The sequence below is a fragment of the Mizuhopecten yessoensis genome, unplaced genomic scaffold, assembly GCF_002113885.1.
Source record: "Mizuhopecten yessoensis strain PY_sf001 unplaced genomic scaffold, ASM211388v2 scaffold1407, whole genome shotgun sequence".
Classification (NCBI taxonomy): domain Eukaryota; kingdom Metazoa; phylum Mollusca; class Bivalvia; order Pectinida; family Pectinidae; genus Mizuhopecten; species Mizuhopecten yessoensis.
In genome coordinates this window covers 451,121-463,424 of record NW_018404031.1, presented here as the reverse complement: position 1 = coordinate 463,424, position 12,304 = coordinate 451,121, and the positions used below count along the sequence as shown (strand labels likewise).

Here is a 12,304-nt window from a genome sequence, read left to right as displayed (position 1 = left end):
AATGAAGGAAGCTTACATTTGTTGAGGAGCTGTTTGTCGCGCGTGTTTTGAGCCTGTTGAGATAGACTGTGGAGAAGTAGGTGTGCTGTCTGGTACCGCCTGAAGCACTATAACGAAAATACACAAGTTTTAACATCTGATGAGAAACAATATATTGGTTATGTCCCATTATAATATTACAAGTATTCAATAGTCTTCCACCTCCAGACAAACTGTGGTACCAAACAATTGACAAAAAAGCCATAACACTTGATCTACTGGAGCACATGACCCAATTTAAGTGTGTAACACCATCCCAAGAGGTTTTCACATACACAATTCGGCATTTGCTGATGACTGTATGTAAAGAGGCCCTGTCTTAGCAATACAGTTAACAAAGAACATTAACTCTATCAATAGTGGGGCACAAGAACAATTATCAGTAAGTAACACTCTACCATCCCAAAGAGGTTTTTGTAAACAAAATTTGGCGATCCTAGGTGATACAGTATGGATTCAACCTCAACCTCTGGCCTATATGATTAATATCCATTAAGACATTTAACCCTTCAAAATGACAAACCCCCAAATTTGATGTTTCACTTTCCTGATGGTCAGTTAATTTTATGGCATTCATCATTTCACATTTTATAGATGGTGATGATCTGTTAAGATTTATGTATATTTGTACCAGTGAAACCTCCATTACCTACCATACTAGGTAAATATACTTTTCAAATGGTGGTCTTTATTTCACAAACAAAAGTTATACTTAACCCTTTCACCACTGTAGACCATAGTGGACTCATCCAGATGAATGTATGGTGGAGTCTACTCAAGTTGCCTAGGGGTGAAAGGGTTAACTGGGAATATTTTACAATTCAAACCTGTGTTTCTCACAATGATACAAAGCCACTGACTCTGACATTATATCCAACACTGGTAAAAGTTTGATGTAAAAATAGATCCTCTTGGAAAACTTAAGATCTGTATATACCTCATTTGGATTCCCAAACAGCTCGTCTAAAGCAGCATTCTGACACTGTAACACAGAAGTTAACACTGTATCTAGTTCAACCAGTCTAATTTACTCTGTTATCTGAATATAGGGTCTGAACAGATATTTTGTCAACATGTGATATGCTGTAGCAATGTGCAGATCTTACATTAAACAATTAGTCTATATAGATCCACCTGAAAAAAAAAAACAGTTGCAAAAATTTCATAAGTAAAGTTTTCATATTAAAACAAATATTACTAACATGCAAAGATACTGATACCTGAAGAGTATATTACTATAAAATCCTGTGATAGAGAACTACACATGCAACAAGAAATTGTAAATAAATCTTTATTTTGGGTTGGGATCAGGGCCCGGGATCATGAAATAATCTTAAGATTATTTTTTTTTACTTGATTAGCCAATCACGTATGACGTCACTTTTCGTGACGTTATCTGTGATTGGCTAAGTCAAAACTTGAGACAGTTTTAAACTTAGGATCGTTTCATGATCCTGGGGCCTGGTCTCACTGGCGTGTTTGACTTAACATCAACGGAATTTTGATGTGTCATGTTTACTGTTGTATAAATATCTTACCATTTCTATAGCATAGTTGTAGATGAGTTTATCAGCAGTGGCCACAGCTATCTGAGGGGTGAGAGTGTTCTGAATGCCGGCACCGAGTCTGTGTTGGATCTGTTTACACATATTCACACATCGGTGATACGATTCGTTCATCTGGCGCAAAACTGTCAATGAAATCAAGCAAAAATTCAGAATTTTTATTCGAAAATCTAAACCAGCAGTATTTATTCATTTAGTGTAACACTGGACACTGATATTTGAAATGTCAACCACATTTTTTTTAAACAGTTCCTTCAATTTATGAGGAAAGGTAGTCTAGTGGTAGGACGCCAGGCTTGTGGGTTCGTGTCAGGGCACGGCAATGTGTTGTATCTTTGTTCTAGTCTACTCAGCTGTGAATGAGTATGTGGTTGGGCAGTGCTAAAATTGTAGAATGCTAGCTGAGAGTTGAGAAAGAGACTGGCTGGTTGCGAAGGCCCTATAACCACGATTAATAATTTGTGAACCGCTTTGAGGTGACCTACGAACTAGGTTGTGATAAAGCAGTATAAAAGAACCTCGAATTATTATTAATAATATTATATTATGAAAAACAATGAAAAATGTTCTTGTAGTGGATTTTAGAAGATTTAATCCACTCAGTCTTACCGTTTCTGAGAGACGTGGAAATCTGTAACCGCTCCTCCTTAATTTCCTTTCGTGCCAACTGGAGGGAGGAGGACAGAAGATGTAGTGACCTCACATACAGCACCAACTGTTCGAGCCGCCTGGAGAAAGGGACAATCATTAGAAACACTGTGAACCGATGCACCTCTTTTTCTCAAACACAACAGTCAAAACATGTACTTTGAATTAAATTGAAATATTGAAATCAAAATGTTACATTGTTAGAAAGTGTTATGCAAAAAAACATTTCTTTCTAATACTGAAGTACATTTACCTCTGTGCTTCTGTAAACTTTGGCATGTGTTCTGATGGCAGTGTCTCTCCCTGTAGGAAAAAAAATACAAAATTAACAAAGTGCTTGAATAGTAAGAAATCTCTTTATGGCAAAAAGAAATCTTGTTACACTTTCAATTCTCATCAAAATGTCACATTTTCCAGCATTGGCACTTAAACAATAATTCGGTGCCTGTTTCTATTGATTTTGTAAAGCCTCTGAGTGACATTGATGGTTCTGACCTGTTTGAGGTTGACAGATTCGGTGAAGCCCTGGAGAGGAGCACCCCTGGTCTGTGCCAGCTCTACAATACACTCCACCAGGTCCAGAACAAAGCTAAGCTTCGCCATCGTCTCGTTGTGATTGTCCTGCGTAACGATAAATGTTTGGAAAAACTGTCATTGGGTAAACCATTATGGCACTTTAGTAAGATTCATCAGTTTGGAAATATGTAATATCAAAGTTTTACTTTATACAAAATAAAGTATAACTTTAATATTAAATTATGGAACTTGTGTTACTAGATATTTCAAATAAATTATTCTACTTAATGTTAAAATCAGAATGGTGTGACTGTCTCTATACACAAATTACACACATGTTTTGCTGTACTTTTTTTATGCAAATCACATTACTTGAGCTCCTGACAAATTCAGTGTCTTGGTATATCCATAAGGTTTTTGTGGATTTCAGAACCTCCCATAATTATAATTTTTTGTACCAATCACATTGCTTGGGCTCCTCACAAATAAAAAACACTTGGTAGATCCAGGCAGATTTTGAAGGATTTCCAGACCCCAAAGAGTAATAAATTTGACTTAATCCTATAATGTAGCTCCATTTTCCATTTCTCATGTTTTTGCTATATAAGGAACATGTGAAAATGTTGAATTTTATCATAGCACTAAACCGTGGCTAGCAGTGCACTACTACTTTTACATTAATAATTGGAATCCAGTATTTGAAATGATAAAATCTTATAAACATTACAGTATAACATCACAGTATAACATCACAGTAATACATTGACTTAGTAATGATCTTGTCTCACTATACATCTATATATAAAACTAATCTATGGTTAAAAGGAACATGTCTACATACATCCATTAGAGTCTCCTCCGCTAGTCCTGGAGCTACAAACGCCACAGGTCCCTCCATGTTTGAGGGGGACTGTGCAAATATGACTGAGGGAGGGGGTGAAGGTTCCGCGTTACGTCTCACATAGGTCGTCGACTTGTCAGTGTCGGAGGGTAGAGATTTGTCACTCCCAGGGGATCCCAGGGAGCTAACCTTCTCCTTACTGCCCCGCCAGCCCCCACTGCTGAAGGGCACCACTGACCCCTGGTTGTTGAAGGCTGAAATCAGGCAATAGTTGAATCAATTTGATAAAATTTACAACATGTGACTCAGAAAAACAAGAATTGTTCACTTGTACATTTTCACCTTTATCAACAAGACAGCAAGTTCAAAATGGGGTCTTTTTCATATTTGATAAGATTTATCAATTTAGAACTACTAAAGATATGAAGTATGACACCGACCTTTGTTAAGCTATGCAAGGCTGATTCCAAAGCCTAGTTAAGCTCATATTACACAATGTGGTTAGTGTACTGTACCCAATTATCTGACAGTATCAATTTGTCCAGTAAGATGATAATATTTAGGTGCTAAAGTTGTCTTACCATGCTCTTAAGTCATAAGTAGAAGTTCACAAAAGTAACTAAATTGATACCCCCTCCCTCACCCTGTTCATGTCTTTCAGGATAACTTAGCACTTACGCTGCGGTGGTGTTCCAAATGCAGCTCTGACGAGCTGTTCTGACAACAGACTGCCTCCTTCCAGGTTACATAATACACTGGGGTCCGTGGAGGAACGTCCCTGTTCTAGTAAATTGCGTCGCACTGTAGGAATCGCTGCTGTAACTGAAATTTGAAGAACGGATTTTATGATTCGTATATAATATAAAGAAAGGAAAGACATGTAAAACGCATAAAAGTTCATCTACTTGTAGGTAATTTTTTATATTTCAATTTTATAGAATTTTCTATTCAAATTTTTGGTTTCAAGTCAATTAATGCATTTATACTGCATACAAATCTTTGGACTGAGTACTTATTACTCTAGACACTTAGTATGTATACTGTGAAACTTCATTAAATTTGCTTGAAAAGCAGAACCTTGTTACTGGGGGTAATCCAGAAGTTTCAATATCATAAACTGCAAAAGTTAAGAAATTTTGATTATTTTAAATAAGGATTATCATTTAATACTGTTAATTTCTTATAACAAACTTCAAAACAGCAAATGACTCAAGATTTGCAAGGTTTTAAAACGTTATTCAAACAGTTTTACCTTGTGCTGGGCTCTTATATGGTATGGTGGCCAAGTCGTCTGGTACAGTTTTGGGTCTTGACGATCCAAAGGGTGCATTGACTGGTAGGGAGTCCACACCATCTGGGCTTACACGGTTAATCTTACCCAACTTGGGTGGGGATCCGATAATGGCAGGTAACGACATGGGGGCCACCAAAGGGAACTGAGGTGAACTGCTCCCTGTTACAGAAAACAGCAGGTTGATATATTTACATTTTGTATCTCGTCAAACCTGTCTACAGAGATCACTCATGGGCCCAGAAAATGAGGTTGCTATAGACAGGTGGTTGCTATAGACAGGTGGTTATCATAGACAGGTGGTTGCTATAGACAGGTTAGGGCTAGCAGTTATTGTTCAATTATTGACATGAACATTTCTTTTTTTAACATATTACTTTAACTCTTCAGATCTTCAGTATTTTGTTGAGATTAAAAGAAGAAATAAAGACGAAAATCCAAAGGTTCACAATAATTGATTACATTAACTTCATTTAAACAAGAGTATCAGTGAAACTGATGTTTGCTCCCCAAAAAGGGCAATAACTCTATAAATTGAGCCCTAAATTTGGCACAGTGCACATCGTCTTAGTATGAGTGATGTACACACCAAGTTTCATGATCCCAACTTAAATGTGGGTAAAGTTATGCTCTGAACACAAAAAGGAACGACGGACGGAGGGATGGACAAATTCTATAGAATTATTGTCAAGTTTACTTGGAAAGATCATAGAACACAACTGACATCATCACACTGGCGTACCTGATCTTCGATGAGGTGAGTTGGTGACACTAGGAGGCGTGGTGCTGTAGCGAGAGGGAGTGGAACCAAGACTCCCTCTCTTCCATTGCCCAGTGCTCGGGGGAGTCCCGATGGAAAATTTCACTTTAAAAAAAACATGACAAAAATCATTCTGCTTCTAAAATAAATCTTTCTTTGCAACTGATTTTGTTTATAAAAGCAAAAATATTTTTTTTTAATAAAGTGATACTGTATTCTATCATGACTGTACATTTCTGTTAAGTGTAACTGACCACTAGATATTGTAAAACAGTATAAACATGTCAAACACTCGTGTAAATTTGATAACACTGACCTCCTTTTAAGTTTAAAGAACCAATGATCAATATATTATATGCATCTTTATCAATGTCATTTTGTATGATTTATCACCATTTTATTTTGTTTGTACGAACATTTATCCCTATTTTCAATGACACATATTTGTAGTAAAAATTCAAAAGGAAAAATGTTCTCATATGTTTAAAACATGTTTTGTAAATGATTGTCGTCTTCCTTATGCTTTAACAACTGAATCTGTTAAACCTTTAGTACAGTACCTGCGGGTGGAGAGAGTGACCCTATGTCAGGGCCACATAGCTTGGCCTCCACAGTTGGCAGTGATGTCTTTATCTCTTTCTTTTCTGTCGAGTCCTTAAACAAGACAAACAAAATTCAATTAAAACTTTTAAACTTTTTAAGCATAGATATGTAGACAGGTAAGTAAAGAAAACTTCTCTGGAATCAGGGTGTTGTGTCTAATTTTCTGTTAACATACTTGCTATCTCTCCCTATTTTGGAGGGAGACTCCCGAGTTTGACCTTAAAATAGAGCTTTTTCAACCAGTGAATTTGCTAAACTATATCTATTTTCTAAGTATGAGGTGTTATGTTTTCCCTATACACACATTTTATTTATTCCTTTAATTCTAAGCACACATAATCTCCCGTAATATGAAATTTCAAATAGTTGGCAAGTATGCATTAAAGTATGTCTCAACTTATATTACCTAGTGCAAGTAAAGATTTACAACTGATTTTCCCTGTAATATATGATGTAATATGTGACAAACATAAGTAAGAATATGTCTAATATAAGGTTCTTGATTAGCTTTGGTCGATTTCTGACTACTGTCTGTCAAATATCTTTTGCAATAATTCTTTTTGACGATTAAACATTATTAAATAAAGTACCCTACCTTGTTGGAACCTGAACTGGAGCATGTCGGAGAAATGTCCATGCTGTTTTTACGAGGACTTGACGGTGAGCCTGCAGAAATCCTGTGGTAGGCCTGTACCTGACCAGGAACAGGGATAGGTTGTGAGGAGTGGGGTTTGGTGGTTGGGGGAGAATCAGTCTGCATGGGAAGGGTGGACGGGCGGCTGGGACTGGTGGCCTCGTCAGGAGACTTCTTACTAAAGGCCACGGCCCCAGAGGTGGGGCTCACCTTCACTGCAGCAAAGGACAGGGGCGGGGGTTCTCTGTAAAACAGAAAATAAATATTAATGGGTAAGGGGTCTCAGTTACCTTGAAAAACTACATTAGGGTTGAGAATCTCAGACAATCCCTTGTAAAAAGTTGGTTAAGAGAGAGATGAATCATGTAAAAGTCATATGAGAAAGAAAGAAAGTTAATATGCATGGGTATTCATTAATCAGGACAGCAGGGATAACAACACAATAGATCCATGTTAAAGTTACTGGGACAACACAAGAGATCAATGTTTAATATACAAGGACAACAAAAGAAATCAATGTTAAAGTTATGGCTCTCTCTACAAAAAATAAAAGTTGTATTTAAACATTATATTTGCCAAAATTTATCATTCTAATGTATCATCATCTCCAGCAAAGAAAATTATTTTTTTAACTCATTTTAATAAATCCTTCCTCATCGAAAACTTCATAAGACGTCAGATGGACTGAAAATCAGAGTAACAATGTTATATTTCATAACTTTAACCCATTCACCCCTGAAGACACATTTTGAACTCTTCCAATTCAAAGGTTGGAATAGTTCATTATGGAAATTTTAGGGGTGAATGAGTTTATGCAACAAAGAAACAGCCCACAGGCAGATTTGACAAAATCCTTTAGCCTGACCTGGTGGTGTATTTTATCTATTATGAAATATTCAAAATGTTCTCTAGCCTCACATAAAATCTACTAGCCACAGGGGTCAGACTGGTGGGACTTTACACCCCTGTCAACTCTTTCTAAACAGTGAAATCATCAACAGCCAACAAATGAATCAGACTTTTCAGCCAACTGAATTTTAAATTTATCCGTACAAATTATAATGACAATAGTATACACTATAAATATCCTGTATTGTAACATGACTGTGTAGCAATCCTCAGCTTACAGGAACGAGATGAAGTGTAATTGACGTCAGTTGTTACTTACACAGCTTTCACAGATATTTCTTCTGGTGTCGGAATCTTGGTCGTTTTTTCTGCACTACCTGTAAACAGGTAAATAATAGCATCAGGATCAAACTACTTAAATGTACTACAGTTAATATCAGACCCGTTCTTATAATCAATTAGAGTAATCAAACTGTACAACAATTAAGTGGAACCTTGTTAGACCTGCAGACTCTTTGGTTTCTTTAGTAAAAACCAAATACATGTAGCTACTTCTGAGTGGGGTTTTTCAATGCTTTATTTGGGACATGAACACTTTTTAAATGCCCTGTACTAGCATTTTGTCACCCTTTTTTTTATCATCCTATGTTTTTTAAGGTCATACATTTTACTCAACAGTTTAATTTTGATGACAGTGTACCAGAAATTTAAATATGTTATATAAACAAGAGGCCCAATGGGCCTGCATCGCTCACCTGGTATTAATCTCACACTTGTAATCTTAAAAGTGGACTAAAATACAGCTACAGGCAAAATATCAGTGTTTCATTCATTAGAACCTATTAAAAGATTTAAATATATGACACCTGTGACCTTGAATGTCGAACAAGGACATTATAATATTAGGTTGAACAGAGTTTATAGTCTTCCAACCCAGCATGCTTCTGGAAAAATATCATTACCCTGGACCTTTTGGTTATACAAAACAAATCATTTAAAGATTTAAACATATATTGACCACTGTGACCTTGAATATGGGTGAAGGTCATTCACTTGGTAGTCCTTCATCCCAGCATGTTAATAGCCAAATATCATCACCCTTGGCCTTTTGCTTATTAAGAAGAAGTCATTTAATGGTTTTAAACATATTTGACCCCTGTGACCTTTAAATATATATGTCAAGGTCATTCATTTGAACTTGGTAAGTCCTTCATCCCTGCATGTTACTGGCCAAATATTATCACCCAAGGTCTCTTGGTTTTTCAGAAGAAGTTGTTTAAATGTTTTTAACATATTTGACCCCAGTGACCTTGGATATAAGTCAAGGTCATTTCCTTGAACAAACTTGGTAGCCCTTCATCCCTGCATGTTATTGGCCAAATATCATCACCCTAGGCCTCTCGGTTATTCAGGAGAAGTTGTTTAAAAGATTCTAACATATTTGACCCCTGTGACCTTGAATATAAGGCAAGGTCAGTTATTTGAAAAATCCTAGCAGCCCTTTATCCCAGCATGTTACTGGCCAAATATCATCGCCCTAGGCCTCTCGGTTATTCAGAAGAAGTTGTTTAAATGTTTTTAACATATTTGACCCCTGTGACCTTGAATATAAGGCAAGGTCAGTTATTTGAAAAATCCTGGCAGCCCTTCATCCCAGCATATAACTGGCCAAATATTATCACCTTAGGTCTCTTGGTTTTGCAGAAGAAGTTGTTTAAATGTTTTTAACATATTTGACCCCTGTGACCTTGGATATAAGTTAAGGTCATTTCTTTGAACAAACTTGGTCGCCCTTCATCCCAGCATGTTATTGGCCAAATATCATCACCCTAGGCCTCTTGGTTTTTCAGAAGAAGTTGTTTAAATGTTTTTAACATATTTGACCCCTGTGACCTTGAATATAAGGCAAGGTCATTCATTTGAACAAACTTGGAAGCGCTTCATCCAAGCATGTTACTGGCCAAATATCATCATCCTAGGCCTCTTGGTTATTCAGAAGAAGTTGTTTGAAGTAAAAAGTTGACGCCGGACGTCGGACGTCGCACCATGCCATAAGCTCACTTGGCCCTTCGGGCCAGGTGAGCTAAAAAGCATTGAATCATGAATTTTCTATGAACTAAAATCATTGAATCATAGAGTCCTTAAATGAGATTCATTAGGAACAAAATATACCAGAATATTTCACTGCGTCTGAAAAAGATATAAACTGGAATATTTTTAAATCTGTCAAAGATATTAACTGTGATATTCTAGTGTCTGAGGTTAAGAAGATTCCACTGTCACGTACACACAAACCACTGTTACTGTGATGAGATTCATACCTTGTAAGTTTCCACATGGTAAACTCACGGGTACCATCACAAAGTCCTGAAAAGAAAACAACTATTTAATATGCTGCATTAGAGTTCTAATAAATTCAAAGGAGGGTAATCGATTCAGAATAAGATAGAGGGTGATCATTTTTTTTTACATTAAATTGACTTCTAAACCACATTTAAATATCAGTTTCTATTAGAAAGAATAACACTATTTATGTATTTATTAGATACATGTATACAACAAACAATGCTGCTTGTTTAATCAGGATATCAAACGACAGTTGTATTACATCATTCAATCATCATCTACCAGTTTTTCAGTTTTGAATATTTAGTGCAAACTTTGAATTGAGTTTGGAAAACTTGTTCTGTAACAATATAAAAATGGGATTTATCATTCTGAAACTATATAAACCTATTGTATAAACCTAATTCAATACTGAAATGTAAGTAGGAACAGGAAACGAAACTAGCAAAAACTGAAGGGGGAAGAGCAACACTACTTACCTCCGTAGGGCTGTTACTTCTGGGTGTCTGTCCGTCCTTCTCCACCTTCAGGAAACCAGCCACTTCTTGTGATGAGCCATGAAAAGCTTCTGCTTCCTCTCGCTTGATGACTTGGAGAGGCTTTGGAGGCGTAATCCTGACAGGTGAGGGAACCGAAGGGGGTGAGGGTAGAGGTGTAAGTGTTGGTGGAGGAGGCGGTGGGGGACGGCGAGGGGGCGGGGAGAACTCTGCCCGTCCAGACAGGGGGGAGGCAGACAAGTGACTAGGAGGAGTGGGGCTCCCCACCGAGAAACCATGACTAGATCGACTGGGAACCGGTACTGGAGAAGCTGTAATATCAACAATTTACTTCTCTTTCAGATTTGAAAAATCAATTATGGAAATTCTGATAAAACAGTTACATCAACATAAGGACTATTGATTACTATTTCGATATAAATGATTATATTTTAATATTAATATCTCAATTAAACCACTAAGAAATACATTGCATCATTTTGCTTTTGTGACACAGGAAATTGGTACTTACAGGCCTTTATTGCTGGTGGTGGGTTCAGGAAAGGATGAATAAAGAAGTCCTCTGAAACGACAAACAATACTCATCAAAACAGGAAGTGGGGACAAACAGGGGAAGCAACTCCAGGGGCCTTAGCAATGAGTCATTCATTCAATATTCATTGTCTACTATACAGAGGCATCGGCCATTAATGATCAAGAGTAGTGTATTTTCATATACACATAAATATATTTTAATTTGTCTGATTAGTGTTAACCATTCTTTAAGTTATTTATCAATGATACAGTATTGTTTACAAGTGTATATACACCAGTACTGTTCAATAGCTCAATGTGTTGGTCACCAGTATACCGCTGTACTTGTATATACTCACAGGAAGTTATCAACATCCTGGACCTACTTGTTGATAATTTATCAACTCACCACTAACAACTAGTTTATGTAAAGTTTTCATTTCTTTTTCAAACTGACTTAAATTCAAAACCAAGACTGTATAATTATGTAAGGATTTGTACAGACTGTCTTCAGTTAAGATACTCTTTTTTTAGAGGCACAGGACACTGTCATAGCTCTGTCCTTTTCTCTCCTACTTAAGGCTGTATCCTATGTTAGAGGCACAGGACACTGTCATAGCTCTGTCCTTTTCTTTCCTACTTAAGGCTACATCCTATGTTAGAGGCACAGGACACTGTCATAGCTCTGTCCTTTTCTCTCCTACTTAACGCTGTGCCTTATTTTAAAGGGACACAGAGTTCTAAGTCAGTATTGCCTCATCCTTTTTCACTCACCAAAAGCAATTCTGTCTCGAGCATTCCTTTTGAGCATTCTAAGCAACAGGTCCTTCAGTCCCGATGATGTGTCTTTAGGAACACTGTGACAAGAGTTGAAACACAAATTATACAATAGCATTACAATCAATATAATGCAATCAGAAACAAAAAATGGCAATGATTCTGTGGTAAATTTATTTTTTTACAATTTTGAAAATTTCTTTTGTAATAATAACAAGAGGCCCAACGGGTCTGCATCGCTCACCTGGTATAAATCTCACACTTGTAACCTTAAAAGTGATCTAAAATAAAGCTACAGGCAAAATATCAGTATTTATGATTAAAATTCATTCAAAAGAGCCTGGTTTTTTTTTTTTTTAAACATTTCACCCCTGTGATTGAAAGTCGAACAAAGTCATTATGTTGAACAAATTTTATAGCCTTAC

The 12,304-nt window shown here is 36.6% G+C and overlaps 1 protein-coding gene across 1 annotated transcript in view; it reads right to left on the bottom strand.

The window, feature by feature from the left end:
- The window catches only part of LOC110461903 (serine/threonine-protein kinase unc-51-like), a 38,536-nt gene that overhangs the window by 6,617 nt on the left and 19,615 nt on the right, over window positions 1-12,304 (bottom strand). The window contains exons 10-26 of the mRNA XM_021515638.1: window positions 11,877-11,959; window positions 11,101-11,151; window positions 10,572-10,900; window positions 10,068-10,113; window positions 8,066-8,123; window positions 6,859-7,141; window positions 6,221-6,314; window positions 5,643-5,765; window positions 4,862-5,062; window positions 4,288-4,431; window positions 3,610-3,863; window positions 2,748-2,873; window positions 2,506-2,555; window positions 2,214-2,332; window positions 1,578-1,729; window positions 977-1,021; window positions 17-107 (exon numbers count right to left, since the gene is read on the bottom strand). Of these exons, the coding sequence (XP_021371313.1) occupies window positions 17-107; window positions 977-1,021; window positions 1,578-1,729; window positions 2,214-2,332; window positions 2,506-2,555; window positions 2,748-2,873; window positions 3,610-3,863; window positions 4,288-4,431; window positions 4,862-5,062; window positions 5,643-5,765; window positions 6,221-6,314; window positions 6,859-7,141; window positions 8,066-8,123; window positions 10,068-10,113; window positions 10,572-10,900; window positions 11,101-11,151; window positions 11,877-11,959 (2,249 nt within the window). The remainder of the gene's footprint in view (window positions 1-16; window positions 108-976; window positions 1,022-1,577; window positions 1,730-2,213; window positions 2,333-2,505; window positions 2,556-2,747; window positions 2,874-3,609; window positions 3,864-4,287; window positions 4,432-4,861; window positions 5,063-5,642; window positions 5,766-6,220; window positions 6,315-6,858; window positions 7,142-8,065; window positions 8,124-10,067; window positions 10,114-10,571; window positions 10,901-11,100; window positions 11,152-11,876; window positions 11,960-12,304) is intronic.